Source organism: Tenrec ecaudatus, chromosome 14, assembly GCF_050624435.1.
Source record: "Tenrec ecaudatus isolate mTenEca1 chromosome 14, mTenEca1.hap1, whole genome shotgun sequence".
Lineage (NCBI taxonomy): Eukaryota > Metazoa > Chordata > Mammalia > Afrosoricida > Tenrecidae > Tenrec > Tenrec ecaudatus.
In genome coordinates, this window is record NC_134543.1 from 109,501 (window position 1) to 134,628 (window position 25,128).

The window sequence follows — 25,128 nt, forward strand, 5'->3', positions numbered from 1 at the left end:
TATCTCCCGCCCCCTGCCAGTCCCTGGGGCAAATGAGGGGCAGTATGTTTATGTCTAGGTGAGACTGAGCTCAACAGCAGTCATGGGGTGGGGGCCAGGGGAATGTCTTCACTGAAACTCCTCCAAGAGGGTCTCTCAGATTCAGCAAGACTTGTTGCTGACTCACACCCATGAACCCACCCGGCCCCTGCTGTCAACCATATGCCCATTCCAGCCCAGGACTGCCAGTCTGATGAAACAAGGGTGTTATGATCTATAGGTGATGACCTGGCTTCTCGCCTACCCCATCCAGGACCAGAGACAGTGGACAATGCCTACTGTGACAGGAAGGGTGGTCACTGGCAAGATCCAGGTCAGACCCCAGCTGAGCCCATGTACCTGTGTGTGAGTGCACACACACACACAGAGCCACCAGCCTTCTGAGCGTTTGAAGTTTATTGAGGGTATCCAGGGCTACAGAGGAGTTTCAGGTGCTGGGGAACAAGAACCAGTGTCTGCCTGGAAGGGCAACAGCAAAGCAGGGTGGCCGGCCAACAGAGAGGGTAGGGTCTGCAGAGAGGATGGAGAAGTAAGGGCTCTGCATCCCTAACCCCCTCCAGGCCCAAGGGATGTCCAGCTTGGGAAGGGGGCTGCTGGGCTGGGTAGGCTGGTACTTGGGTTTACTTGAAAGTGTGGCTCTCAGCTCCTCCCCGTCCAAAACCTGCAAAGGAAAGAGTTAAGTTGGGAGTCATGGCTGAGATGGGGGGTAGGTAAGGTCAGGGGCTGGGTCAGATCAGGGGGAGCATACCTTTGGGTCCGAACATGGCTGCATAGCAGGGGTGGTTGCAGTAAGGCTTGCCCTCATGCTGCAGAGAGAAGGGTGGTGAGAGGCTGGGACCACATGTACCGCACCCCCCAGGTCTGGGTACCAGCTCCCACCTCACCTCTGCGTGACTCCCGGAGGTCAGCGTCTTCCCACATTTCTCACACTTGAGGCAGGGCCGGTGCCAGTCCTTCCCCAGGGAGGTCACCCGCTCAGCTGCAGATCAGATCCCACAGGAGACCCTGCTCACCACCTGGCATCTGGCCATCGGGTCTCCTAGTCCCTCCCAGTCACCTGTCCTAAGCCATTCTCCTAGCTTGTCCCTGTCCCCACCTCCTGCACTTCCTGCCAGTTCCATACTAAACAAGAGGGGCTAGTGAGGGGCTCCAGGCGACTCAGAGAGGCCCTGGGCCTGGGGTGTAGGGGAGATGGTGGGGAGGTGATGCGGACCCCAGGCTATCTATCGGTTTTCCCCCAGAGATGGCTCCTTTCCGTGAGTGATGAAGGGGGCTGAGCGTGGGTGCAGGACCAGTCCCTCCAGCTAAGCCCAGAAGAAGGGCACAGCGACGGAGTGTGCCCTGTTAGGGCCCCCGGGGCACTGGCTTCCGCGTCTGTTTCTACTTTGCGCGGGGAGTGGCGCTCGAGGCCACGTTCCTTCCTCCCTGCGGGGTCCCGCCCTGGGTGCGCCCCGAGAGGAGCGGGGAGAAGAAATGGAGGAATCCGGGGAGCTAGTGAGCCAGAGACTGGGAGACCCAGAGGAAAGGTACAAAAACAGCCGTCACCGATGCCAGGGGTTCGAGGCCGACCCCGAGGAGGGCCAGGCAGGACGAGAGCCCCGAAGCAGTCCTCAGACACTCCACACCAGCGCGCGACTGTGAGGCCAGGCCCAAGGGGCTCTCCGCCTGAAGGGCTGAGGTCTCCGCTCCGCCGGCAAGAGTCCACCTGCGCTGCCCCCACCCTGCGCCCGGCTGCACCCCCAGCCCCGCGGCCCCTCACCGAAGTACACCTCCTTGCTGCACTTGGGGCACTTGGGCATGACGTCGCTGGTCTAGGATGCAGGCGGACTGACGGAAGAGGGCACGGATGGCGGGCCCCCGCTGGGAGCGCGCCTTTCAGGGGCCTGTGCCCCCGCCCCCTTGAGACCCCGCCCCCAGCGTCCCACCCCTTAAATCTGGGACTTGGACCCGGTGACATCGGATCCGGGCTGGCCGCCCGCAAAGGTCATCTGGTCCACCCCTTCCAGCAGCCAGAATTCCATGGGGGGTGGGGGCGGGTAGGGGTTGGAAGGTAGGAGAGGAAGGACAGAGACGCAAGGAATCCATGGGGACTCGGGCGGGGGTAGGGGAGGGGATAGGGCGGGGACAGGTAGTCCAGGAGTCCGCTAAGTCCAGGATGGGGGGGGGGACTTCCGGGAGCATAAAAGCGTTCCTCTACCCCCAGCAACCTTTCCCGCCAACACCTGCTCCCCCACCTAAATCCGCTAGAGCTTGCGCCCACCTCCAACATGCAAACAAATGCAAATTCGCCACAAGACTTGCTCAGGCCACACTTTGACCAGGTCCTCCTGCAGCTTGAGGGTACTCTCAAGGGTACCCTCGCCCCTCCCGCCCCTTCAGCTGCCCTACGCGCGCCAACCGCACCCCACCCCTCGGGCTAGCTGACCTCCCGCAGCCCCATGCACGGAAAACCCACTCAGACCACAGCGTAATGTCCCCAGGGGAGATCCCCAGGGGGTGATTCCAGCTAGGGGAGTCCCCCTCTTGAACAAGCACCCTCTAGGACTGTGGGGGCAGGGGTGGCCTCAGAGTTGCCGGGGCGGGGCAGGCTGTTATCTCCGCGGGAAGCTCCGGTGCCCATGTCCATGAGGGCGCGGCTGCTGGGCGCCTCCACGGTGCCAGGCCGAGACTGTCGATCCCGCCCAGCCCACCCGCCCCAAGCAGATCCCTCAGAGAATAGGAAGGGTGGAGGGAGCTGACTAGGAGTCATGGGTCCATTCCAGCCTTCCTACCTTCCTCTGGGGAACTAGAAGATCATCCAAAAGAGGGGAGGGGGGTGCAGCTCCAATTCTTCTATTAGCCAGACCTCAGTCCAGTCCAACCTACTTGCCCCTCTCTTTGTCCTATGCAATGCCTTCCCCTAACCTTCCTGCCCACCAAGGACACGCCCTGCTTCCCCCTGGATGCCTAGCCAGCCCCCTGTTCTTCCTCCTGGCCAAGGTGTCTCCCCACCTGCTCAGTCACCTGTGTCCACACACCCACCTTGAAAAACAAAATGTCATTTCTGGATACCATCCTTTGACTAGGGTCCCAGCCACCCTGACTGGCCTTAAACCACTCAGCAAGGGCTGAGTACTGCAACCAAGGGGCAGGGTGTGGTCCTCTGCCAGCCAAACCCTCCCCTCTGCCTAAAGGAACCCAGGCACCCAGTCACATCTGGCCTCAGTGGCTTCTGCCTGGCAGAAGACACCACTGTCCTCATGGGCACCAGCCTGGCCTCCTCTCCCTGGCTTATTTTTTTGCTGCTGTTGCTGTTGGAGGAGGCCATGCTGGGGACAGAAGGGGGGTGGTCCTGCTCCCCTGATCTGTCTCTAAGGCCCAGGACCCTCCGTTAGCAGGAGAGAGGCAGTCATGAGGCCAGCAGCCAGGGACAGACTGTGGGACCAAGCAAAGGTCCTGGGGAGGTGGCTAGAGACAACCAAGCAGAAAGAGGTCATTGAGGTGAAGGGGATGGAGGGAAGACCAGGGCACAGAACCCCTAGACTAAGTGTGGCTGAGGGTAGAGCCTGGGACAGTGCAGGCTATGCTAAAGATGGTAGCCTGGCCAGCGAGGGTGTGGGAGTCGGAGGTGGGTGGGATGGCAGCCCTCAAGGCCCAGTCTGGGAGGCTTGCCCATAGGGCAGGGCGCCTAATGATGTCCATACACAGGGAGATGCTCGTGTGTGTGTGTGTGTGTGTGTGTGTGTGTGTGTGTGGAGAGTGGGTGTGCCTGTGTATAAGCGTGTGTATTGGGTGTGTGACTGGTTATCTGCCTCTTACTGTTGAACCACTACTCACATCTCACAAATCCAAGCCTAGGATTTGTAGATTGACAATGACCAGTCCCCACCCCAAGGACAGCCCCATCCCCACACGCTGGACTCCAACCACGCATTGCATGCTGAGCAGGTCCCCCTTGGCAACTGGGGTGTTGAGTCCCTTCCTGACTGTCCCTGCTGTTATTTTCCGTTGCTGTGGTCACAGGGTGGGGAGGCGGGAGGGGCCCACACTTCAGGTCTCACCCTGTGGTTGGAGCTCCAACTGTGTTTAGAGACTCAACTAAGACACACAACCACTCGTCACAAACATTCACACACACTCAAAGATATATTCCCTCACACACTCCCTCAGGCACACTCCTTCAGACACAACTCAGACACACACACGGAAACACAGACACTACCAGCACACAAAGACACACTCCCTCAGACACACTCATTTAGATACAACACACTCAGTCACACTACTTCAGACACACACCCACTCAAACACCCAGACACATACCAACAGTGGACACATACACACAAACACAACACACACACTAACATTCAAAGACACACTCCCTTAGACACACATATACTCAGACACCCACACAGACTCAAACACCTGCTCACACACACTCAAAGACACACACCCTCAGACTCACACCCAATCACAGACACATCCTGACACCCAGACACAACACACTCAGACACACACTCTGAAACACCCAGACACAACACACTCAAACACATACTCTGACATAACACACACTCAGACTCCCTCAGATACATACCTACTCACAGACTAGACACTCATAACACATGCACACACACCCACTCAACCCACATTCAAATGCACACAGATACAACATACTCAGACACAATACACCGACACAAACTAAGAACACACATCTACTCACACACAACACACACTCAGACACACACAGACACACATTCCCTGGGACATTTCTTTAAAACATCACAGACTGGTGGGCACTCAGCCCCACTGGGTCTGTGCTCCTGGACCAGCATGCCTACAGGTAGCTGCCACCATCACCAACTACAGCCCCCAGGTCCTGGGCTGCAACCAGGCACAATGCCCTTCAGTCCCATCAGCTGACTTGTCCCCTCTGTGGCCACCTGGACAAGGGTGAGCTCCCTGAAATGGGCCCTCCTGTTGCTCCTGGACCAGCCCCTTCTCTCCCAACACTGGGCAGGTGGGGGTGGTGGTGGTGGTACAAATAGCATGCGCTACTTGCCCTGGGCTGACTATCCAAGAGCTTTCAAAGACAAGCTGAGGGTACCCCTGAAGCTTCCTTCACCTGCTCCCCATGTGGGAGCAACCACATATCCTTCTCCCCTTGAGTTTTGCCCATGGCTGGTTCAGACTGGTGGGAGGTAGCAGGGACCCTGCCTTGGCAGGGTAGGGGGTGGGGATGGGCAGAGAAACCAGGGAAGCACACTCTGTGGAGGCTTCCAGGGCACCTCAAGGCAGGACCGGCCTGCAATGACCGCTGAAGAATTTCAGTCTTCAGGCAGCTCTGAGATGACATCCACCCACAAGGGTAAATCCTGCTTTTCTGGGAGCCATGCGTGCCCCCCTCCCCTGCTCTCTCTGTCCCAAATTCCAAATTGTCTTCTCCTGGGGGTTGATTCTACCATCCTCAGGGAACCCAACCATCCTTGTTGCAGCCCAGTCCCATTCAGGACGGGAAACTGGGAGTGTGAGCAGGTGGGAAGGAAGCCCCTCTGGGTTGGAGCAATCTAAAAAAGGCATGTGGAACCATGCAGCTAAATCACGTCCCAGACCTTCTCTCTGTCTTACACACACACACACACACACACACACACACACACACACACACACACACACACACACACACACACATACCCCCACCCACCCACCCCCCTAACCTCACTCAACCAGCGGCTGAGTCAGAGACATGCAGACATTCCCAGGGCCTATTTTCAGCATCCTATCTCCTGGGAGTCCAGTCTGCCCAGAGATCCTGCCCCAGCCTGGGTCTGCTTGGCCAGAGTGGGGGAAGGGATGGGGAGGAGGAACTGGATGCTGCCTTTTCCCAGAAAAACTTCCTGGCATGGATGGCAGCTCCAGGGCCCAGGTGGGAGGACACTGCACCTCCTACTCTCTGGGAAGCAGGAGTCAAAGGGAGGGTTGCACAAGTGACCTGGAGTCCCGCAGCCAGCCCAGCACAGGTACACCCTATGTATGTATCCCTCCTCTGGCCAGGACACTGGCCCCTCCCTCCTGGAGTGAAAGCCCCACAGAACTTTCTGCAGGCCCAGAGGCTGGGTCCTACTAACTGCTCGCCCCCATTGTCTCCCTTGGACCTGGAAACCCCCCACTACTGCTCCCAGCCCTCATCTCCTTGCCCCCAGCTGAGGAGCTGGGGCCTGTTGCTGGTTATTGAAACCTAGCCTCTCCCAGGCACAGAAGCAGTTTGGGGCCAACTGGCTGTCTCTAGATCCCAGCGCGGTACAGACTCAGACCCCCAAGTCTCAAGGAAGTTAGGGAGGTTTCCTTGGCCTGGGTATGAGCCCAGGGCCTGGGAGAACCAGGAGGTGATGGAGGGTGGGGGGAGTGGGGGTAGGATGTAGCCAGAATGAATGTCAAAGGTCACTGGTGCAGGAAGTGGGCTCTGAGGAGGAGACCATGGGCCCTAAAGGAAGTGGGGTTGGTGGAGAGCAGGCAGCACAGGCCCTGCAGATGCCCCTGGGTGGTCCAGAGCTGGGGGTGTGTGTGCAGTGTTTGGTCATGGCACAGGACACTGGGGAGGAAAAAGGCAGTTGGGTTTTTATCAGAATGGGATTGGGTGCAGTTGGCCTGGCAGCTCAGCCTTGGGGGTCCCTGGACGTGGTTCCCAGGGGCTATGGTAGTGGTGAGCTGATGGGCATTCTGGCTGGTCCCTTGAGGGTAGAAGGGAAGCAGGGAGGGAGGGGGACACACCCAGGGACAAAGGCACACATTCCCGCCTCTGTGCCATCTTGGCGTGGGCCTGGAACCAGGAAGCACCTGGCTAGTGGCCTGCAGAGGCAGGGCTGCAGGGGCGTTCCTGGAACTGGTGCCACGGAGAGGCTCTGAGCAACCAGGCCCCTGCCGCCCCAACTGACTCAGCCGAACAAGGCAGCCAGAGAAACAGTAGCGGCACCCGCCCCAGTTTCCATGACAACCCCAAAGAAACAAACACGGCCCTGCAGCCCGCAGGAAATGGAGTTGCCCCACCCTCTCCCAGGGCCGAACCTGCTGCGCTTTGGCTGCCACCAGCCCTAGGACTGAGAGTTCATCGACCCCTCGACCCTCGCAGCCAGATCAGGCGACGGTCCCCAGCGGCGGTTTCCGGAAGGGTTTTCCTATTGAGTTTCCACTGGTGGGTCCTGAGGAGGAGGCGCAGACTTTCCCCTACCCCCTTTCCATTCCCCACGGAGGCTGAGCAGGGAGCAGTCAGAACCCTCCCCAAACCATCCCAGCCAGGAAACTGGCCTGGCTGACCTATGCACCAAGGGCCCCCAAACCCGGCTCTACCTCCCCTCAGCCTGGGGTGAGAACCCAGGACCCGGTGCTGGTGCCCTGTGATCCCCAGCTCTTGTTCAGGGCCAGCACAGAGGCCACTGCAACGCTGGGAGCTGGCCTCGCCCAGCTCTTCCGTAAGATGGCTGCACACACGGGACAATGGAACAGGGCGGCGGTCGTGGTCGTCAGTTAGGTCTGTGACCATGTGGGTGGGGAGCTGGGCTGGGCAGCTAGTCGGGGAAGGTTGGCTCGGTAGCACTGGTGCGCTGGGAACAGGGATGGACCCGGGGCCCTGTGTGAGAGAGAGGCAATGGGTTCGAGATGCTCAGGCTGGACGCGCCCCCTCCCCCACCCCACCCCCACTCACCGCCCCCGTGGGCCTTGGCGTGGTCCAAGATTGGTGAGCTTTAGCCTCATCTGGGGTCTGGGGCAGAGGTGGGCGGGCACCGAGCCTTAGCTAGGCCCCAGCTGAGCCGGAAGAGGGCACTCAGCAGGCGTGTGAAGGCGCCCTCTGGTGCCAGCCCCGGGCATGGCTGAACCTGGGCAGGTCAGGGGCGGACACCTGGGTAGGCCAGCAGCACTATTCACTGCCAACCCGGAGCCCTGACCGCTGGCCTGGTGGGAACATTAGGGCAGGGAGGGCTGAGAATCCAGGCCATAGCACGACCCTCACTGCCCTGGGGCTAACACCTCCACCCCCACTCTCAAGGGCCAGCAGGGTGAGGGTGGGCGGGACAGTGGAGGACCGCCTACCAGTGCTGACTACGCCCCTCTAACCTCCGCAGCCTCCGCTCTTTCCCCACAGCTAGCTTCCCCAGAATGCACTGGGTCCCTGAGGGGTACATGTGGCCCATGTCCACCGCCCCTCTGCCACTCCTGGCTGTGTCGTGTTGGCGCCACTCACCCGGGGCTTTACCTCAGTACCCTAACTCTGCTTGCTCCCCTCGAGGGCTCCTCTGATGCTTTGGAGACCCCTCCATCCCTCAACGCCCCCTCCCCCCACACTGCTCCAATCAGAGCCCAAGTCCCTGCCAGCCCCTCCTCATCAGAAGGGCTGGGCTCACACTCCACCTGCCTCCTGAAACGCCCTTGAGTGCCGAACAGCCCCACAAGGCGCAAGAGACCCAAGGCCTCAGGGCGCTGCCCTGTTCTCTTGTCCAGCACGGTCACAGCTGCGAGGGTCTGCAATTCTCAAACTCTTTATTGACAGCAGAAGTCTGGGCACGTGAGGGCTGGAGGGCAGTGTGGGCACTGGCAGAGGGCGTGCCTGCTGGCAGAGGGCGTGCCTGCAGGCGCAGTGACGGTGTAGCTCAGGATCGTAAATAACACTGGTGGGCAGCCCGGGGCCGCCCGCAGGGGACGGAACACGAGGAGGCCATCTGAGAGTCCTGGTCGAGGACACAGGAGACAAGAGGACACTGGGGACACAGACTGGGGCACATTCAGGGACACATGAATATACAATGGATATGGGGGATACGTAGGGACAAGGGGTGACAGATAACGGGGGTACATGGGCCTTGTTGGTAGATAGGACAGGGGCGGGGTACTTCGCCACAACTCTGATGCGTGATCTGTAGGCAGCCCTCAAGGGGCAGCCCCCAGGGAGCAGGGCGGTGGGTCAGCAGGCAGGGCAGTAGCAGGTGGTCATGCCTAGGGCTGAATTTTGCCTTCGGGGTCCCGGTCATAGATGTAGCTCCCTACAGCCCCTGTGTTCACGCCTGCAGAGATCATTGGAGTGATGGGGAGGGGCCCAGACATTCAGACCGACCCTTCAACACAGCGTCCCCTTGAGCACACTCACCCTTGGGTCCAAAGAGAATTCCGTAGCAGGGCTTGTGGCAGTAGGGCTGGCCATCGTGCTAAGGTGGGGAGGACCGACTGAGAGCAGGCTCTCGCCCGCCCTCTCTGCCTCTGCCCCAGCAGCCCCCTCTTGCACTCAGATGATGTCATCATGCTCCTGTCCCCCCTCCTAGTGGGCCCTCAGCACCCAAGGCCACACCCAGGTCCACTCACCTGAGGTATGAGCATCTGAGTGTAGACCTTCTGGCTTCCGGCCACTAGAGGGCAGCCCCCACTGCCCGACCCCACCCTGCCTGCCTCCAAAGGGACCCCCCCACCTGTCTGGCCTGGCCCATTGGGTGCCCTCACCTCCGCGTGCCCCCCGGGGGTCAGCGTCTTGCTGCAGCGCTCACAGCGCAGGCATGGCCGGTGCCAGTCCTTGCCCAGAGACGTCACCTTCTCGGCTGGGGAAGGGGAGCCAATGAGGCTGGCAGAGATGGGAAAGAGGGCAGAAGGAAGGGGCCTGCCCCCGCCCAGGTGTGCCACTCACCAAAGTAGACCCTCTTGTTGCAGCGAGGACACATGTTGGGTTCACCAGTGAAAGTTGTGACGCTGGAAGCTGGAGGTAGCAGCAGGTCAGGGCAGGTGGGAGAGGCAGGGGCTACACTCCAACAAGCCACCTCTGTCCCCCAGCCCAGCCCAGCCCAGCCCACCTTTGCTGGGCCCCTTGGGTGGGGCACTAGCCTTCCGCTCCTCAGCACGGGCCACAGGGACCTCAGTTGGACCAGAGACCTGGGGTCCCTCTGCTGAGGGCTTCTCATAGATGTAGGAACCGGCTCCACCAATGTTCACACCTGGGGGTGGGAGCAGGCTTGGGTAGGGGGGTGGACAGAGGCCAAGCCAAAATCCAGATCCACCCCAAACGCCTCAGAAAGTGGTTCTCCACAGCCCATCTTATGGACAAGGGCTCTGAAGAGGAGCAAGGACATGCAAAGGGGCAGGAGGCTGAAGTGTGTGTGTGTGTGTATGGAGGGGGGGCGGAGGCAGTGCTCAAGCCCTCCCTGGGACCCACAGGGGTGGTCTGACTCCGGAGGAGTCCCAGCACAGGGATGGGGTAGGGGTAACGGTGTGGTGGTGGGCAGGCTCACCTTTGGGCCCAAACAGAGTGGCGTAGCACGGCTTGTGGCAGAAGGGTTTCCCGTCATGCTAGGTAGAGGGAGTGTGGGCTGAGCGCCTGTCCCTGTTCCAGGCAGTTCCCAAAGGCTTCTCAAGGCACCCTCCCCCAGCCTGAGGAGGGAGGGGCATGACGCTGGCCCTGCCCATCCTTAGGAGGGACTCACCTCGGCGTGGCCGCCTGGTGTCAATGTCTTGTTGCAGCGCTCACATTTGAGGCAGAATTTATGCCAGTCCTTGCCCAAGGAGCTCACCTTCTCGGCTGCAAGTTGGGGAACAGTCAGGGCAGGGCCATGCCTGCCCTCAGCACAGACAGGCTTCCTCCGGGCAGACTCCATGCCCATGGAGGACCGGCCAGTTTTCCCAGCCCCTAGAGCCAGATTCTCCGGGTGTCCAGCTGCTAATCCTCCGGACAGCTACAGTGACCAGCCCATTCCCACCAGCTTCCTCTCATCCCAGGTTCACATACACACAGATGCTTCTCCCTCCCAGCTGCTTCTCACATACCTGCTTCCCCGCGTACCTGTTCCACCTGCCGCTCCCATCTGTCCCTCCTCTCACACCTGCCTCCCCACATCTGTCCCTCACACCTGCCTCCTTACAGGCCTGTCTCTCCCCCACCTGCCTCCCCCATCCCCACACGTGTCCCTCTCCTCATTCCAGGGGCTAGGGCAGTGGTTCTCAACCTTCATCATACCGTGACCCTTTCATACAGGTTCCTCATGCTGTGGTGACCCCAACCATAAAATTATTTTCGTTGCTACTTCATAACTGTAATCTTGCTACTGTTATGAATCATGATGTAAATATCTAAAATGCAGGATATATTAGGGTTGTTCAACCCCCCCCAAAAGGGTCACGACCCACAGTTGAGAACCGCTGATCTAGGGGCTGGAAGTGGATGGTGTACCTTTGGTGTGACCAGGTTGGGTAAAGACATTGTCCATCCCTGTGCCTACGAGGGTGCTCCCAGGTAGGACCCCCCCTACACTTAGCTCCTTCATCCTGAGCCCTTAATGCCCTTCCCATTGCCACTTTGTCACCAGAGGTCTGAGCCCAGCTGCCTCCAGAGGGTGGGTCAGGCGCTCCCGGATGGACCTTCCTCCAGGCGTCAGACTGCTGGGCTGCCTCCAGTAGCCGGAAGCCTCCCCATGGGAGCAGAGCAGGAAAAGGGTGGAGGGAGAGGACAGGAAGAAGGGCCAGCTGGAATTCCGAAGGGAAGGGGAAGGGCCCCTAGCCTAAGTGGAGAGCCTGGGTGGGGAGGGCCAGCATGCCCCACCTCACCCCCACCCCCATCCCACCCCCCCTGGCTCTCTTCCACAACCCCAGCGAGTGGTGGCCTGGCGATAGCACAGCCCACCCTGAGGTCTCATAGCTGGTTAGGTCCAGGCACTGGGGTCTTCCAAGGGGGACCAGGCTGTGCTCTCTCACCCCCAACTTCAGTCATGCTGGCTGCACAGGCTCCCCTGAGGCTGCTGGGCATGGCAGGGAAGGCCCCTCCCCTCAGCCACACAGGGCAGGCTGGCCGGCCCAGCTCTACTGCCAAATCTGGGGTCCCTTCCCAGCACCACTTGAGATAAGGACGCTGTTGGGCTGCCTCTGGAAGTCATGACCGTTGGAGCTCAAAGCAACTCTGACCAGGCCCCGCGTTACCCTCAGACACACTGGCACACTGACACCCTGCATGCCGGGCCTGGGTAAAGGGCTTGGGAGGGAGCAGGGGGTGTCTCTGGACAGAAGTACAGCATCCTTGGTGTACTGAGGCCTCTGGGGGCCGACTCCATGGATGGGTGGGTGGCTGGGCAGGGCTTGTCAGGTTGGGGGGCGGGGGCCAGAACCCGGACTTCACCCCACAGCACCCCCTCCTCTCCAGCAGCTGGTTGGTCTAAGGAGTCTTTGTTTTATGCTGGAAGGCAGCAGCTGGCAGGAAGGCAGACGCGCTTTTCCGGCTTGCCTGGAGGCCCGCTTGCTGGCTGGGGCTCCAGAGAGCCCCAACTGGGCCTGGCCTAGCCCAGGGCAAAGTGGCGTAGCGGGCAGTGGACTGGGCAGGAGGGCCCTTGGGGACACAGGAGTACTCCCAGTCAAATCTGGTCTCTGCCCTCTGGGAACAGAAAACAAGGCTGTATCCCCTGGCCGGCCCGTGCCCCCCACTCCCTAGCCCCTCCAAGGGCTTCCTTAACTTTGGTCTGGCCCTGTAACTGTCCTCCGCATAGCCTCAGTTCCAATTCTAAGCCTGCCTATCTCTGTGCAGGTGGTGGGGATGTGAGAGTGGGGTGGGCACGCCCCTCACCAGCAAAGGTGGGGGAGCAGCTGTGAGTGACCTAGACCCTGGTGGGAGGGGCGGGTGGGGGGGGATGCTGAGTGGTCAAGAGCTTGCCTGGGGCTCAGCCCTGGGGGCATCCTGGGGGCACTCGTTTCTGCCTCTAGGTGGAAAGGGTCCTGGGTCCGTGTGTCATCACTTGCCCGCCTCCACTCTACCCCTGGGAGAGCGCGTTGGGACTCGCGGGAGGGAGAGGCTACGGTCGCCTCCGCGTGGACTAAGTCTAGGCAGAGCCCAGGCCGGTCCTGTGCGCGCAAAGGTCGGGGTGGGGCCAAGCGAGCTTGGCCACGTGTCCGTGGCACCGCAGATCTGGGGACCAGCCTGCCAGGAAGGGCCCAAACCCCCCCGCCCGACCCCACCCCGTGCTTCGCCGCTCTGCGGACCGCGATGCGCCCGCATCGCAGAGCGCGCCCCTGACTCCGCCGCGTCCTGGGCCACTGCGCCCGCTAGCCCCATTTCGGCCAGTGGCCGCCCCCTCTCCCGGTTTCACTTGCAAGACCAGGGCGGGACCCTCCGGCCGCACTCTAGCGGGCAGACAGCGAGAGCAGGGTTCCGGGCCCGCGTTCGGGCGGGAGGCCGGGCGCGCGCGTGGCGCCGGATCTGCGGCAGGGGGCTGGCCGTGAAGGGCGGCTGAGGTGCGGGAGCGGGGACGGAGCAAGCTGGGGACTGGGCACTTACCAAAGTACACGGCCTTGTCACACTTGGGGCACTTGGAGGCCATGGTCAGTGCGCCCGCTCCCCCTGCTCTCTCAGCTCGCGCTTGTCTCCGCCGCCGCGGCCGCCGCCCGGTGCCCGGCCCCACCCCACCAAGGATGCAGGCGCACCCATTGGCTCTGCGGCTGGGGCGGGGCATCTGGAACCCGCCCCGCCCCGGGCTGCTGGCGGCGTCGGGGCGCCGCGGGGGCGCACCTACCCCCCGAAGGGAACTCTTGCATGGCGCCCCCCAGGCCCTGTCGCCCCCGGAGGTGTCTACCGAGCCCGACAAGGAGACTGAGGCGCCCCCAGAGTCCAAGATTTGTCCATGGTGAGGTTGGGGTCGTCCAGGCCGAGCGGCGGTCCCTGAAGACGCAGACAGACGCCCGACGGGTGCGCCCTGGCTGGCCGTGGGCGATCACGGGCATCTGGAGGGTTCCCTTCCTGCCCCGCGCGCGCGCACCCTCTTGGCTTCTTTGTTGCTAGGTTCCCATAGCAACAGCCGGGCGGCGGGATCCAAGCAAGATTCCCGGCGGGGCCGCGGCCACCTTATAGTTTTGGTCCAGTATGAGCTCAGCCAGGGCCAGTCCCCATCTTCCACCTTAACACTGTCTGTGGTGCTGAAGTTTTGTGGCGGCCAAGCTTGGGCACTATGCCCACTGCCTCCAAAATGAGACTGTGGCCCGCGGAGGACATTTATCCAGCCCACCGGGTGTTTTTGCCCCTTTTGCTTTAACTTCAAAGTAAATATGTGCATAGGAATTTGTTGTTTTTTTTAAAAACTATAGTCCGACCCTCCAACAGGTCTGGAGGACAGTGAACAGGACCCGTTGAAAAAGTTTGAGGACCCTTGGGTGTCTGCAGTGAAGTGGGGACCACCAACATCAAGGTCCTCCTGTCTGGGAGCCAGAGACCATGGATATCAGGTTGTGGGGTGAGGGCCCTCATACTGCATGCACCACACACACCTCCTAGACCTTAGGGCTGTCAGGCCTCCTCCACCCAGTGCCCACTTGTCAGCCTGCCTCTTTGGTGACTTTTAGGGCTCTATCTCCCCCTCAGACCTCTGCCTGGTCTTCTGATTTCCAACCAGGACACAGCCTCCCAGTCCCGCTGTCAGGGTCCTCTCCAGGCCTACACCACCAGCTGTCCGCCAAGCCCCCCAGAGGGCAGAGCAGCCCTCTGTAGGGCCCAGTGTGGCTCTGGCGCTGAAACCTGCTTGCGCCTGGCCTTATATCTGGTACATCGCCAGCAAGTGAGCAGAGTGTTCCTCGGCCCCAGTGCCTGATGGGCCATGGAGCCAGTGTCCGAATGGGTCCTGTACTGGGTCAGTCCGAGGGCTCTGGGGCTAATTCTTGCTCAGATCTGGTTTTCTTTTTTTTTTTTTTTTTCAGATCTGGTTTTCATCCAGCCCATCCCCAATCTCACCTAGCAGGAAGTTCCTTCCTGGAGCACTCATGCACAATCACTCCATTTCCATGGCAACAACAGCCCAGAAATATGTGTCCCCCCCCCCAGCCCGACTGACCAGCTTGACCAGCCTGACCACCAAATCTGGACTTGAGCCAGTCTATGTAGGTGATAGGCGGGCCACCTTGGTCAGTCTCCTAGTGCTAAGGGCCACCCTCCCCCACCCCAGGTAGTGCACTGGACTAGGCTTTCCCTGACCCCTAATGCAGCCTGGGTGTCCATGTCTCTGAATAATACATGAGGCCCATCTGGGAGCCCCATGCCAGGCCTCCCCAAGCCTGCTGTGGAGAAGGGACACCTGCAAGAGACACACGACCGGCCAGCCATGCCTGATACTGCTGGGTGGCAACTCAGGAATGGGCCCTGGGGGAGTGGAGCTGCAAGGGGGTAGGGCGTGTGCTGGCCCCACTCTGGCTCCGCCCCTCCCTCCTTTGCTGCAGTCCTGGCTGAGGGCCAGCAGCTTCCTCCAATGGACTGATGGACAGCAGGGCAAAAGCCTTGACCTCTACCTCCTAGGCCAGGCCAATGAGAAACGGGTAGGTTCCCATTGCCTAGGCTGTGGGCTGGGCCCAGGACACATCTTCTCTCAACCCCCCCCCCACCAACCACCCCCCCCCCACCAACCACCCCCCCCCCACACACACGTGGTAGCATTTACTCTCTAATGCTTGCCAGGTTGCTGGGTCCAGTACCTGCTTTCCCAGTCTGCTCTGAGCCAAGGTGGGGTGGGGGTGGGGAAGACTTAGGGTGCCCAGACAGGTGGAAACAGGCAAGGGGCACCAAGCTGGCTACTCAGCCCTCGAGAGACTGGGCACAGAAGGGGTGCATGAACTAACAAACTCCTGGGTCCAGTATCCTTACTGATCCTAGCCTGTGATCCTAGTTCCTGAGCCCTGGTTTGGCCCCTTCCAGCCCAGCCACCAGGGGCAGGTGGGGGCCCTAACCCTCCTTGCCTGGACAGTGCTTCTTTCTGGCCAGGGCCCATGAGAGGCTCCCTACAGGCTCTTCTCACATCCAGGATGGCAGAAATCAGGAATAGGGGGTCACCCCTGGGGGACACAGAGAGCTAGGGGCTTTGGGATTGCTCAGGAAGGCCAGAGGACAGAATGGACTAAAGGGGCCACAACAGAGGACAGAAATGGGTCAGGGAGGGGGAGTGAAATTTCCCCAGGCCAAAGTTGGAAAGGCTGAGGTGGTCAGCAGTCACCTTTTCTAAGGTCCTGGCCTGGTGCCCTCTTACACTCACCCCCAACCCACACCCACATACAAACAAGCTCAGACACCGCAGATAAGCCCAGCAGTGGGCACTTCTCAGGGAGGGGCAGCAGGGCCGCTGATTAGCCAAAAATGGCTGGGAAGTGGAGCCAGCAGCTCTGGGTGGGGGTGGGTTGTGCTGTAACAGCATCCTGGACACCTAGACCTGTCACCCACTGCCTGGAGGCCAGGACGCCCCTATCTGCCTCTGAGGGCACACAAGTGGTTTCTATTTTAGCCCCTCACAGATTTCCCGAATCCTGGCCCCAGAAGTGGGGGGTAGGGGTGGGGGTGTGCACGGAGGGCAGGGCAGGACCTCCACAAACCCTTCCTGGCAGAGGTAAGTAAGTGCACCCATCTGACCAGCAGGCCTGCAGGGCGGGGAGCATCAAGGTAGGGTTTCGGAGAACAAGGGCCTGGCTGAAATCTGAAAACCCCCCTCAGAAACCTCACACCTGCTGGCGGGCAGCCCCTGGGCTCCCAGGCTGCACTGACCAGCTGTGCTGACCACCAGGGGCAGGCTGCCAGAGGAAGGGCAAACGGGCGGCACAGGGCAGGCTCCATGGGGTGCAGGGGGATGGAGGAAGGGGTTGGTTCCACTTTGACTCCAAGGGTGGACTGGCTGGTAGCAGATGTCCAGTAACTGCCCTTCATGGACTCTTGTCACCACTCCCCAGCTGACAGGCAGATGTCGGACTTGACTTGTGGCTGTAAGCTCTGTCCCTCCCAAGCCCACCGCACTAACTGGATGGCAGGGGCACTTGTGGGTGCCGGGATGGGGCTGCCGCGACCAGGCCCCCTTCCCTCCCTCCCTCCCTGTAGCAGGTACGCTCAGGAGGACTGGGAGTCCCACCGGCTAATTGTGCGCAGGGTTCTAGCTCGGGGCAGCCAAAGGGTGAGGGCCCCTTGTTCCCCTGCTGCTGTCAAGAGACCAGCCTGGGCTTGTGGGTGTCGGGCCCCAGCACAGGGATCGCAGATGAGGATGGGCGAAGAGGACCAGTCTTTTGTTGCCTTTTTCCCCTTTGTTTCGTTTAATATGAAAATTACTTGAAAAGACAAGGGCCAACCCGGCGGGCAGTGTGGCTGCGCCGGCCCCAACATTCCGGGTGTGAGTGGTACAGAGCTCAAGTTCATCTACAAAAAAAGTAATAAAAATAAAATTTAAAATGGCACCTTCCACAGAACACAACGGAATCTCACAGGTCAGCCTCTCGCTGGGCCGAGAGGCCCTGCAGTGCCAGCCGGGCAGGCGAGGACCGGCGGCCGGTCTCCCTCTGGCCAAAGGAAACACAAAGCTAGGGGCTCGGGCATTCTCGGAATAAGTTAACCTCGCTCCCCGCAGGCGTCCTGGGGGGCGCACTCTGGAGGGGCAGGACAGGAGGGGCCACTACCAAAAACCGGGAGGGGAGGCGGCGGTGACATGGGCACGGGTGGCGGGCAGGCGCAGTCTGCAGGGGGCCACCCTAGTCCTCGATGACAATGGGCTCATCGTTGACGGGCGGCGGTGGCGGAGGCCGGAGGGGTGGCGCCTGGCTCTGGCGCAGGGCGATGGGCCTGTAGGGCCGGCGTGCTGCTCGTTTGGTCTCTGAGGACGAGAGCAGCTTGCGGACCTTCCTGCTGGCACGGGGACACATAGAAGTGAGGCTGGGCACGGGATGGCCCCCCCGGGCCCCCCCCCAGGGGACGGCCTCGCCACCTGGTCTCCTCCGTGGCCATATAGAACACGTCATCAGGGGCATCAATCCAGTTCATCCGCCGCCGCTTGACGGGGGGCAGGGAGCCCCCACGGATCAGGCGCACTTTGGTGGGATACGACTTCCCGTTGAGCAGCAGGTTCCGACTTGGTCCCTGAAGCACAGGCGAGGACACATGGCTGGTGGATAAGGCAGGACCAGGCGGTGGGAGGGGGTGACGTGTGCCCGGGGTCCCTTGCCCTGCCTCATCGGAGCTCAGCCAGGCGCCCTGGCTAGGGCAGCTTCCCCAGGGACCACACCCACTCCATGCCCGGCACAGCCCTCTCTCGCTGTCCTGCGTATGCTGGGCAGGTGATAGGGGACAGGGCCCCGTGAGCATGTGGTGGGGGCTTTGCCTGTGGAGTTGACCGCCTCTTACCATGTGCCTGGTCTGTCCGTGGTTTGTGAGACCTGAGGAGAGAAGAGGACAGATTCCTGAAGACCCAGGATGGCCCCCGGTGGCCGTGGCCTGCATAGGAGGGTGGGCTCCCAGCAGGAGGCAGGGTCCTGGCCAGCAGAAAATGCCCTCCCCACCCGCTCAGCTTGGCCAAGAGGAATGAGCTGTTGGCACAGGAACACTGGGAATCGGACAGGTAGAGCAGTCGGCGGGGCTCAGCCAGGGCATGTGCTCCTCCACCTTATGGAACTGGGAGTCACCCAACACGTGGAAACAAGCACCCAGGTCAGAGCCCACCCAGCAGCTGAGCCCTGGTGACGCCAGCATGGCCTCAACTCCAACAGTCCATTCAGAGCCATCGGGGCCTTCCTGCTGTCCCAGCGGAGATGTGACACGCACATGTGCATGAGTGTGCATGTGGGTACATGTGCAAATGTGTGTGCAAACGGGTGTGTGTGAGCATACTTCGGGCACGAGTATGGGTGTGCGCTGTGTGCAAATTGGGTGTGCGTGTGCGAGTTTGCCTGTGAGCGTGCACACAGGCAGGTGTTAAGTGAACACTGGCATGGGAGCCCACAGTGCATACACACATGCCCATGAGCACGTGTTGAAGTTCTCAGGGGTAAGAGCCTGGCAGGGGTGGGGTAGGGGTGTCAGCAGAATGGAGTCACCCACTCACATGCCTCCTCATTCCAAACACCCTCTCCCAGCTGAGCTGTGTCACTTTCAGGAGTAGGACCCAGTGGGTGGTACAGGCCACAACACTTTCTGCCACCTAGCTGCTCGACCCACCGCAGGGGTGGGGTGGGGGGACACTTACCAAGGTAAGTTCCTAGCCGTCCACAGATGGCAGAGGGGAGAAAGCACACGTCTCAGTATTAGAGGGCAGGCTGGCTGGGCCGTGCCCCACACAACAGGGCTCTGGGCCGGGGCGGGCGAATGCCTGGCAGGTGGCCAGTCAGCCAGGTTGGATAGCGACTGGCTGTGGCCTCCATCGGGCCATGGGACTCTTCTGGGACTGGGGGCTGGTTTTCAAAATAATCGACAGGACTAATGGATGCCAGCCTGGTGGTCAGCAGGACACACACGAGCCCGGAGGAGTATTTGGCTCTCTGTGAAGACTGGAGCTGACTAGTCCCACGACACAGGGGGCAGCAGGGTAGAGAGCACGGCAGAGGGGGCTGCTGAGGGGACCCAGGCTGGGGCATCTTCCAGGGGAGTGGATGGAACGGGATGCAGTGTGGAATGGTGGGGCAGCCAGCTGAGGCCACCAGGTTCACGCCTCTCCCCCTCAGAAAGTGGGCCCAATGGCAGGTTAGAACCCCCAAGTGCAGCCAAGAAAGACTGCATACCCTAGAGGCAGGATAGAGCCTGGACATTGGGTCCCACCTCTGCGTCCCACCAGGCCAGCCACAGCCCAGAGAGTGGGGCATCCCTGGGGTACTCCTGCCCCACACAGGGGCTGCTCTGGGTCATGGGGGCCGCACACTCTGATGTGACTGGTAGGCCCACATCTACCTGCCAACAAACCACAAACACAGGCCCGGGACCCCACTCGCAGCATGGCGTAGGCAACAATGAAGGCACAGGGGCTGCAGAACGGATAGCGAGGGGTCCGCTCTGTGGGCTGTCACCCAGGGTCAGAGGGGACACCTTTAAATCAGTTTATGAGTGTAAGGTCTCCAACCCCTTCCTTCCTCAAGATGGGGAGGCCTGGCCTGGAATCAGCCCAGCTGACTCTGCAGGGACATGTGGGGTGACCACATCCACCCTGTGGCCTCACCGAGGTCCGTGAGGACAGACAGGAAGAGTCCAGCTCAGCCTCTGGGGGTGCGCCTGCACACTGGCACCCCAAGCTCTCCCTGCTGCTGCCTCTGCCAGAGGTCGCCCCTCCGCCTCGGACACTGCCACTTGGCTCAGGGACACCTGGCCCTCGGCTGAGTCAGAGCTGGCCCCGGCGCAGGGTGAGCAGAGGCGTGCACAGGACCACAGCAGGCCCGGGGCCCGGCGCTGGAGAAGCATGCAGCAGCCACAGCCCAAGCACGGCAATGGCGCGGGGCCTCACACGCCCGCCCCCCGCCAGGCACGGGCAGCACAGACTGACACGGCCCGCAGGCTCTGGCCGTGTGCCTGCCTTACCCCTACTGGGCATCAGGAGGCGCTTCTTCACGTTGCCTGGCAGCGCCGGGGGAGAGGGAGAGAAGACAGTGTCAGCAGATAGGCCTGCGGGTGGGCGGCGGTGGCCTGGCCAGCACCCTCCCTTGCAGCCGCGCTCACCGTCGGTCCCGTTGTGCTGCTCGTAGCTCCGCTTGCCCAGGATGGTGGGGGAGCCGTTGTTGATAACGGGGGCCGCCTTGGCGGGGGTCAGGCTGCCAGGCGCGCCAGCCACGCTCCTTGTGGACTCAGGCTTTGGGGGGCGCGGGTGGGTCTCTGTAGGGGAGATGTGGTGGCTAACGTGCTGCTTGGCAGGGTGGGGGGGTGGTGGTGGGGAGGATGAGAGGCCAGGCTATGCACAAGGGCACCAGTGACCACTGACAGCCTTCTGCTTCATGCTATCCCCCAAACAGATCTTGGCAAGCCCCCTGCGAGACAGCTGGGGGGCAGGGAGGAGGCGGGAGATTGACTAAGGTGCCTCTGGGCCTTCTCACAGTGGACAGGCTGGAGGGCGGGGCAAGACACCGACGCGGGAGGTGGCAACACCAGGGGCTCCCAGAACTTGTCCCAGTCTCCCTGAGGACCTCCACTGGACCGGAGAGCGGTTGCCACCCTCGGAACAAGGCTACCGTGGGCCCAGAAAGCACAGCTGCAGAATCAGCCCCTTTGCCACCGCATGCCCCCACCCACAGTCCATTGGAGCTGGACGACAGAGGGACGACCAATCGAGAAGGGGCGCTACTACCAACAACAGAAGAGGAGCTGGAAATGATTGATGCCTGCAGGGTGCAGCCAGACCAGACTGGCGACCCCACCCATAAGTGGTGCCGGTGCCAGTGCCAGTATCCGCCTGTGGGCAGTGAGCTCACAGCCCTGGAATGCCCCTACAAGACAAAGCCACCTCCAGGCGGAACAGCTGACTCATCAGCCGGCCTGGCCACCAAGCCCCTCCTGGGCGCCCAGCTGAGGCCTGGAGGCAGATGACTGAGGTGGGCTCACTGCGGGGAGCTGGACTGGATCTCAGCCAGCCCTTACTAAAGGCCCACCACCTGTCCCCAGGACACTGCGGACTAACATGCCCAGGATCAGCAGGCATGAGGGGCTGGACCAGGGTGGGGTGAGGGAGCCACAAGGGACGCATCACTGCCGCAGGGCCTCCAGGGTTGAAATAGTATAGCACCCTGCTTCCTCCCAGAGGGTGGGGTGGGGGTGGTGGTGTCCCTGCTTCCTCACACATGGGGTCCTGTGGCCCTACCCCTAGGGCTAGGCAGCAGGTTCAGCAGTTGTTTTCCCAGGGCTCCCAGCAGGGTGCGCAGCCAGAGCAGGTGGGTGCCAGCTTACCAAGGTACCGGAGCACAGCATCCAGGGGCTTCCGCACCACTTGCTTCAGCACCAGCGGGCTCTGTGAGGCCTCAGGCAGCCGTGCTGTGCCTGTGGGGATGCGTGCCATGAGCTGGCACCAGGACCGAGGGCCCTACCCAGCCTGGTTCACTCCCCACGAGCTCGGGCCACTCACACTCGGCCTTGATGGCGGCACTGTTGATGGGCATGTAGGGGTGCCGGGCGGCATGGCAGGGGCGCAGGATCTCACGGCACAGGCGCCGGGCGATGCGAGTCAGCTTGGTGGTGTGAAGGTAGAAGGCCTGCCGCGTCTTCATAGCAAACTTGGGACTCCCGCTGCTCCGGGCCGGGGCGCCGTGGGGACTCTGCGGAAGGGGCACAGCGGCCCGACACAGCGCCATGACCGGGGGCCGGCCGAGGCGAGCAGGCCAGCCACATGGGGAGGCAGCCGCTTACCGTGGAACTGCGGTTGGGTCCCGGCCGCTCACCGTCTAAGCGGGTTGGCATTTTCAAGCCACCATATTTCTTCCAGTAAGTCCAACAAGAGGCGCAGAGACGACACTGCATGTTAGGGGGACCCCAAGAATACCACTGGTAAGACTGTGTGGCTACGGACAACAAAGTTGAAGATACACATGTTCTTAACAGAACCAGTGACGTCGGAGTGTTCCAGCGCCCCCACCCGGCCCCCCCATGCACAAACAGGCATTCTCCATGCTATGCCGCTGAGCTGCCAGGGCAGGGTGGGGGTGGAGTGGGCTGCGGGGGAGGGGGTGTGGGGGCTGTGGGTGGAGGGGGGGCCAGGGAGTAGGGAGGAGTGGAGCAGACCCTTCCTCGAGCTGGGCCACTCTAGAATTGTTTGGGCTCGGGCCAGTCTGTGGGGCACGCCTGGTGCCAGCCACAGTGCCACTTACTGTAACAGCTCTCGCAGGCCCGGCCAGCACTGGGGCTCTGGCCTGGTGCCCCTGTGCCGTTCACCACACCTGCCTTGGTGCTGCTCACGCTGATCTGGTTTGGGTTTGGCTTGTTGCTTAGGGAACAAGAAAGAAAAGAAGTGTCTTGGGCGGGCAGCACGTGGGGGCTCTGAAGGCAGACCCTGCTGTGACCGGTCCTAGTGTCCTCTGGGCCCACAGCAGTTCCAGTTTGTGCAGCTCAGAAGCCGAGGGCCAGAGCTGGCCACTGCCTGCTTCTCATTGGGATGGCTTGGTCCACAGGCAAGTGCCCCTACATCCCCCAAAGGGGCCAGATTCCGCCTCCACCCAGGACCGGCCAGCCAGGGTCTCACCCGACAGGACCAGCACCTATGATCAGCTCTCCCCGTTAGTGAAGGGCAGCACTTACAAGTTGGGTGCACAAGCGTACTGGTGGGCATATCAATACCCTGCTTGGGTGATGACACTTACTAGTTGGGGATATAAACTTGCTTTAACTTGCTCTCAGCTTCGGCAGCTTTCAAGCGTTTCTTAAAATACAAAACAGAGGGTCAGAGGTCAGTCAGGCACAGTGGACATCCCCTCACACCCAGGGCAGTAAGCTGGCTGGAGAGCCAGGCTGACTCAGGGCCTGCAGTGAGGGTGGAGGGCTTGGACCCAGGAAGCCAAAAGCTCACCCTTCATGGGGCAGAGATGTGGGTATAATGGGCTTAGAGAGGGAAAGGCCCGGATGCGTACCTGCTGTACGTATCTGTCAGTTGTCTTCCACATGTAGTAGTACTCGATGATGCTGGTGAGCGACTTCCATGGGAGCTGGTGGGAGAGGAGGGCGTCACGGGGTGGGTGGGGGGGCACGGGAGTGGGGGCTACCCCAGAGAGGGCAGGAAGGGCTCCGTGTGAAGAGGTCCAAGCAGTGGGAGTCAGGGTGAGTGGGGCGGGGTGGGGTGGGGGGGCGGCCCATGCCTGCAGCTTTGTCTTGGCTGTCTTTTCTCCTTCTGCAAATGAGGTGCCAAGTACCACAAGTCTTACCATGCCAGCCCCAAGGGAGTGAAGCTGGGAAGAACACGGATCTGAATGTCGGCCAGACCCCCAGCAGGGCATAGGCTGTGTCTCCTTCAGGTCACTGAAGGAAGCTGTGCTTCACCTGGTTCTCAGCGCCAGGGTTCTTAAAATACTTCTTTCCTGGGCTACTTTATGGCTCCCTTCCTCATAGATCCCCTGCTAATTCCACTGCTCAAGTTAGTATGTGCTTGTCCTCCCACGGACAATAGCATTTACAGCTACACACTGTCCTCACGGTGCCTCCTTGGCTGCATCCCAAGTGCTTCAGGAGTGCAGTGTGTTCCTCAAGACTGCTTTCTAGTACTCTAAGGCATGCGCTCGAGCACCTTGTTAAATTACACTTTAGGATGGGTTCTGTTTCAGTTTCTAGAGGACTGAGTTTTTACACTTAGCAAAGTCCAACAGCATAGTTAGAGAGCCCAGATGCTAAGCTTCTGCTTTTTTGGTATTTATAAGACATACCGTCTATACTCGAGTATAAGCCAACCCAAACATTAGCCACGGCTAATTTTACCACTAAAACTGCATTAAAAATGTGAAAAACTCAGCTTATACATGAGTATATATGGTAAATTTATTTCATAATTCTGCTCTGTTAAATATTGAATTGCGATAGCTTCGAATTTTCAGCTCATTTGATCTGGAAAATGGGGGAACAGACTGTGCTCTCAGATGAAGGCTCGTTCGACTTCTTCCATATCTACTAGGCTTGCTTTATTTCTTGTTGCTACATTGTTTGAAACATGCAGGTTCAGCTTTGGCGACTAGGCTTCTCCTTAACATCCCGCCTTAAAGGCTTTGCTTTCAGTCCAGCTGATGTTCTATTTCTAGCTCCTGTCAGCAGACTCATTTTTGGTCTGAAAAAGGTCACTCATTTTGTTTAGTTTCTTTAGCCAACATTATATACATATATGGCTTTCATAGGCCCCTGGTCCTTTGGCCAAGTTGGAAGAACAGCTGTCCGCCCACAAAACTCTCTTTTGCACTGATATTTGCCTGAAACCATGGCTCTTCCTAAGAGCAGACACTGCTCCAGGGTTGAAAGCTGTGCCCTTGGGCTGGGGCCCTGACGACCCCTGGGGGATGACCAACATCAGGGTCACTTATCCTTCCAGGCTAGCTCTCCAGCCTGAGAGGCATCAGTCACCTTTGTTTACTTCTTTTGCTGACTGGGTATCTCCTAACCTGTTGTGCCTATCTGCCTCTTTGTCCAGAGAGCTTTACCGCTTACTCTGTCAATGAGATCACAGGAAGGTCATCTGTGGCCTGACGGGGTTCGTGGCCTCCTTTCTGGGAGGTCAAGTCCCATTCTACCTGTCCCTCTCAACCTGCCACTTGGACGTGCTTCCTTACACTGATTCTCAGTGTGCTTGATGGGGGGAGACTTGAGGGCCACAGCTCGCTGCCGGCTCTGGGGCTCCCACAGGGGTTGGGGTAAACGAGCTCATGACACAGAAGAACCCAGAC

The 25,128-nt window shown here is 60.5% G+C and overlaps 3 protein-coding genes and 1 long non-coding RNA gene across 10 annotated transcripts in view; all 4 read right to left on the minus strand.

The window, feature by feature from the left end:
* Positions 1–417: 417 nt before the first annotated feature.
* CRIP1 (cysteine rich protein 1) lies at positions 418–1,952 on the minus strand. The gene is made up of 4 exons (XM_075530675.1): positions 1,799–1,952; positions 924–1,018; positions 788–845; positions 418–700 (listed from the first exon to the last, which is right to left on the minus strand). Exons 1-4 carry the CDS (start codon positions 1,836–1,838, stop codon positions 660–662), a joined length of 234 nt encoding a protein of 77 aa, XP_075386790.1. The 5' UTR covers positions 1,839–1,952; the 3' UTR covers positions 418–659.
* A 4,663-nt stretch (positions 1,953–6,615) lies between these two features.
* Positions 6,616–8,303, minus strand: LOC142425737 (uncharacterized). Its single transcript, XR_012779694.1, has 2 exons — positions 7,718–8,303; positions 6,616–7,642 (listed from the first exon to the last, which is right to left on the minus strand). It is a non-coding gene; the product is annotated as an uncharacterized LOC142425737 (long non-coding RNA).
* A 230-nt stretch (positions 8,304–8,533) lies between these two features.
* LOC142425892 (cysteine-rich protein 2) lies at positions 8,534–13,435 on the minus strand. Of its 2 annotated transcripts, XM_075531351.1 has the most exons (8): positions 13,304–13,435; positions 10,473–10,567; positions 10,281–10,338; positions 9,846–9,986; positions 9,683–9,751; positions 9,502–9,596; positions 9,155–9,212; positions 8,534–9,071 (listed from the first exon to the last, which is right to left on the minus strand). In XM_075531351.1, the coding sequence occupies exons 1-8, from the start codon at positions 13,344–13,346 to the stop codon at positions 9,004–9,006; spliced, it is 627 nt and encodes a 208-aa protein (XP_075387466.1). In that variant the 5' UTR covers positions 13,347–13,435; the 3' UTR covers positions 8,534–9,003. The 2 variants fall into 2 exon arrangements, with proteins under 2 accessions (XP_075387466.1, XP_075387467.1); XM_075531352.1 differs by lacking the exon at positions 13,304–13,435 and having other exon boundaries at positions 10,473–10,852.
* Positions 13,436–17,032: 3,597 nt separating this feature from the next.
* Positions 17,033–25,128, minus strand: part of MTA1 (metastasis associated 1) — a 39,355-nt gene continuing 31,259 nt past the window's right edge. For 2 of the 6 annotated variants that reach the window (XM_075530643.1, XM_075530648.1), the window contains 11 exons: positions 23,338–23,412; positions 23,071–23,129; positions 22,582–22,697; positions 22,124–22,275; positions 21,843–22,032; positions 21,668–21,757; positions 20,450–20,602; positions 20,312–20,347; positions 18,155–18,186; positions 17,739–17,890; positions 17,033–17,659 (listed from right to left, as the gene is read on the minus strand). In XM_075530643.1, coding sequence (XP_075386758.1) covers positions 17,506–17,659; positions 17,739–17,890; positions 18,155–18,186; positions 20,312–20,347; positions 20,450–20,602; positions 21,668–21,757; positions 21,843–22,032; positions 22,124–22,275; positions 22,582–22,697; positions 23,071–23,129; positions 23,338–23,412 — 1,209 coding nt within the window. In that variant the 3' untranslated portion in view covers positions 17,033–17,505. Of the gene's footprint in view, positions 17,660–17,738; positions 17,891–18,154; positions 18,187–20,311; positions 20,348–20,449; positions 20,603–21,667; positions 21,758–21,842; positions 22,033–22,123; positions 22,276–22,581; positions 22,698–23,070; positions 23,130–23,337; positions 23,413–25,128 lie in introns of those variants that run through there. The other 4 variants (XM_075530644.1, XM_075530647.1, XM_075530645.1 and 1 more) reach the window with 4 other exon arrangements.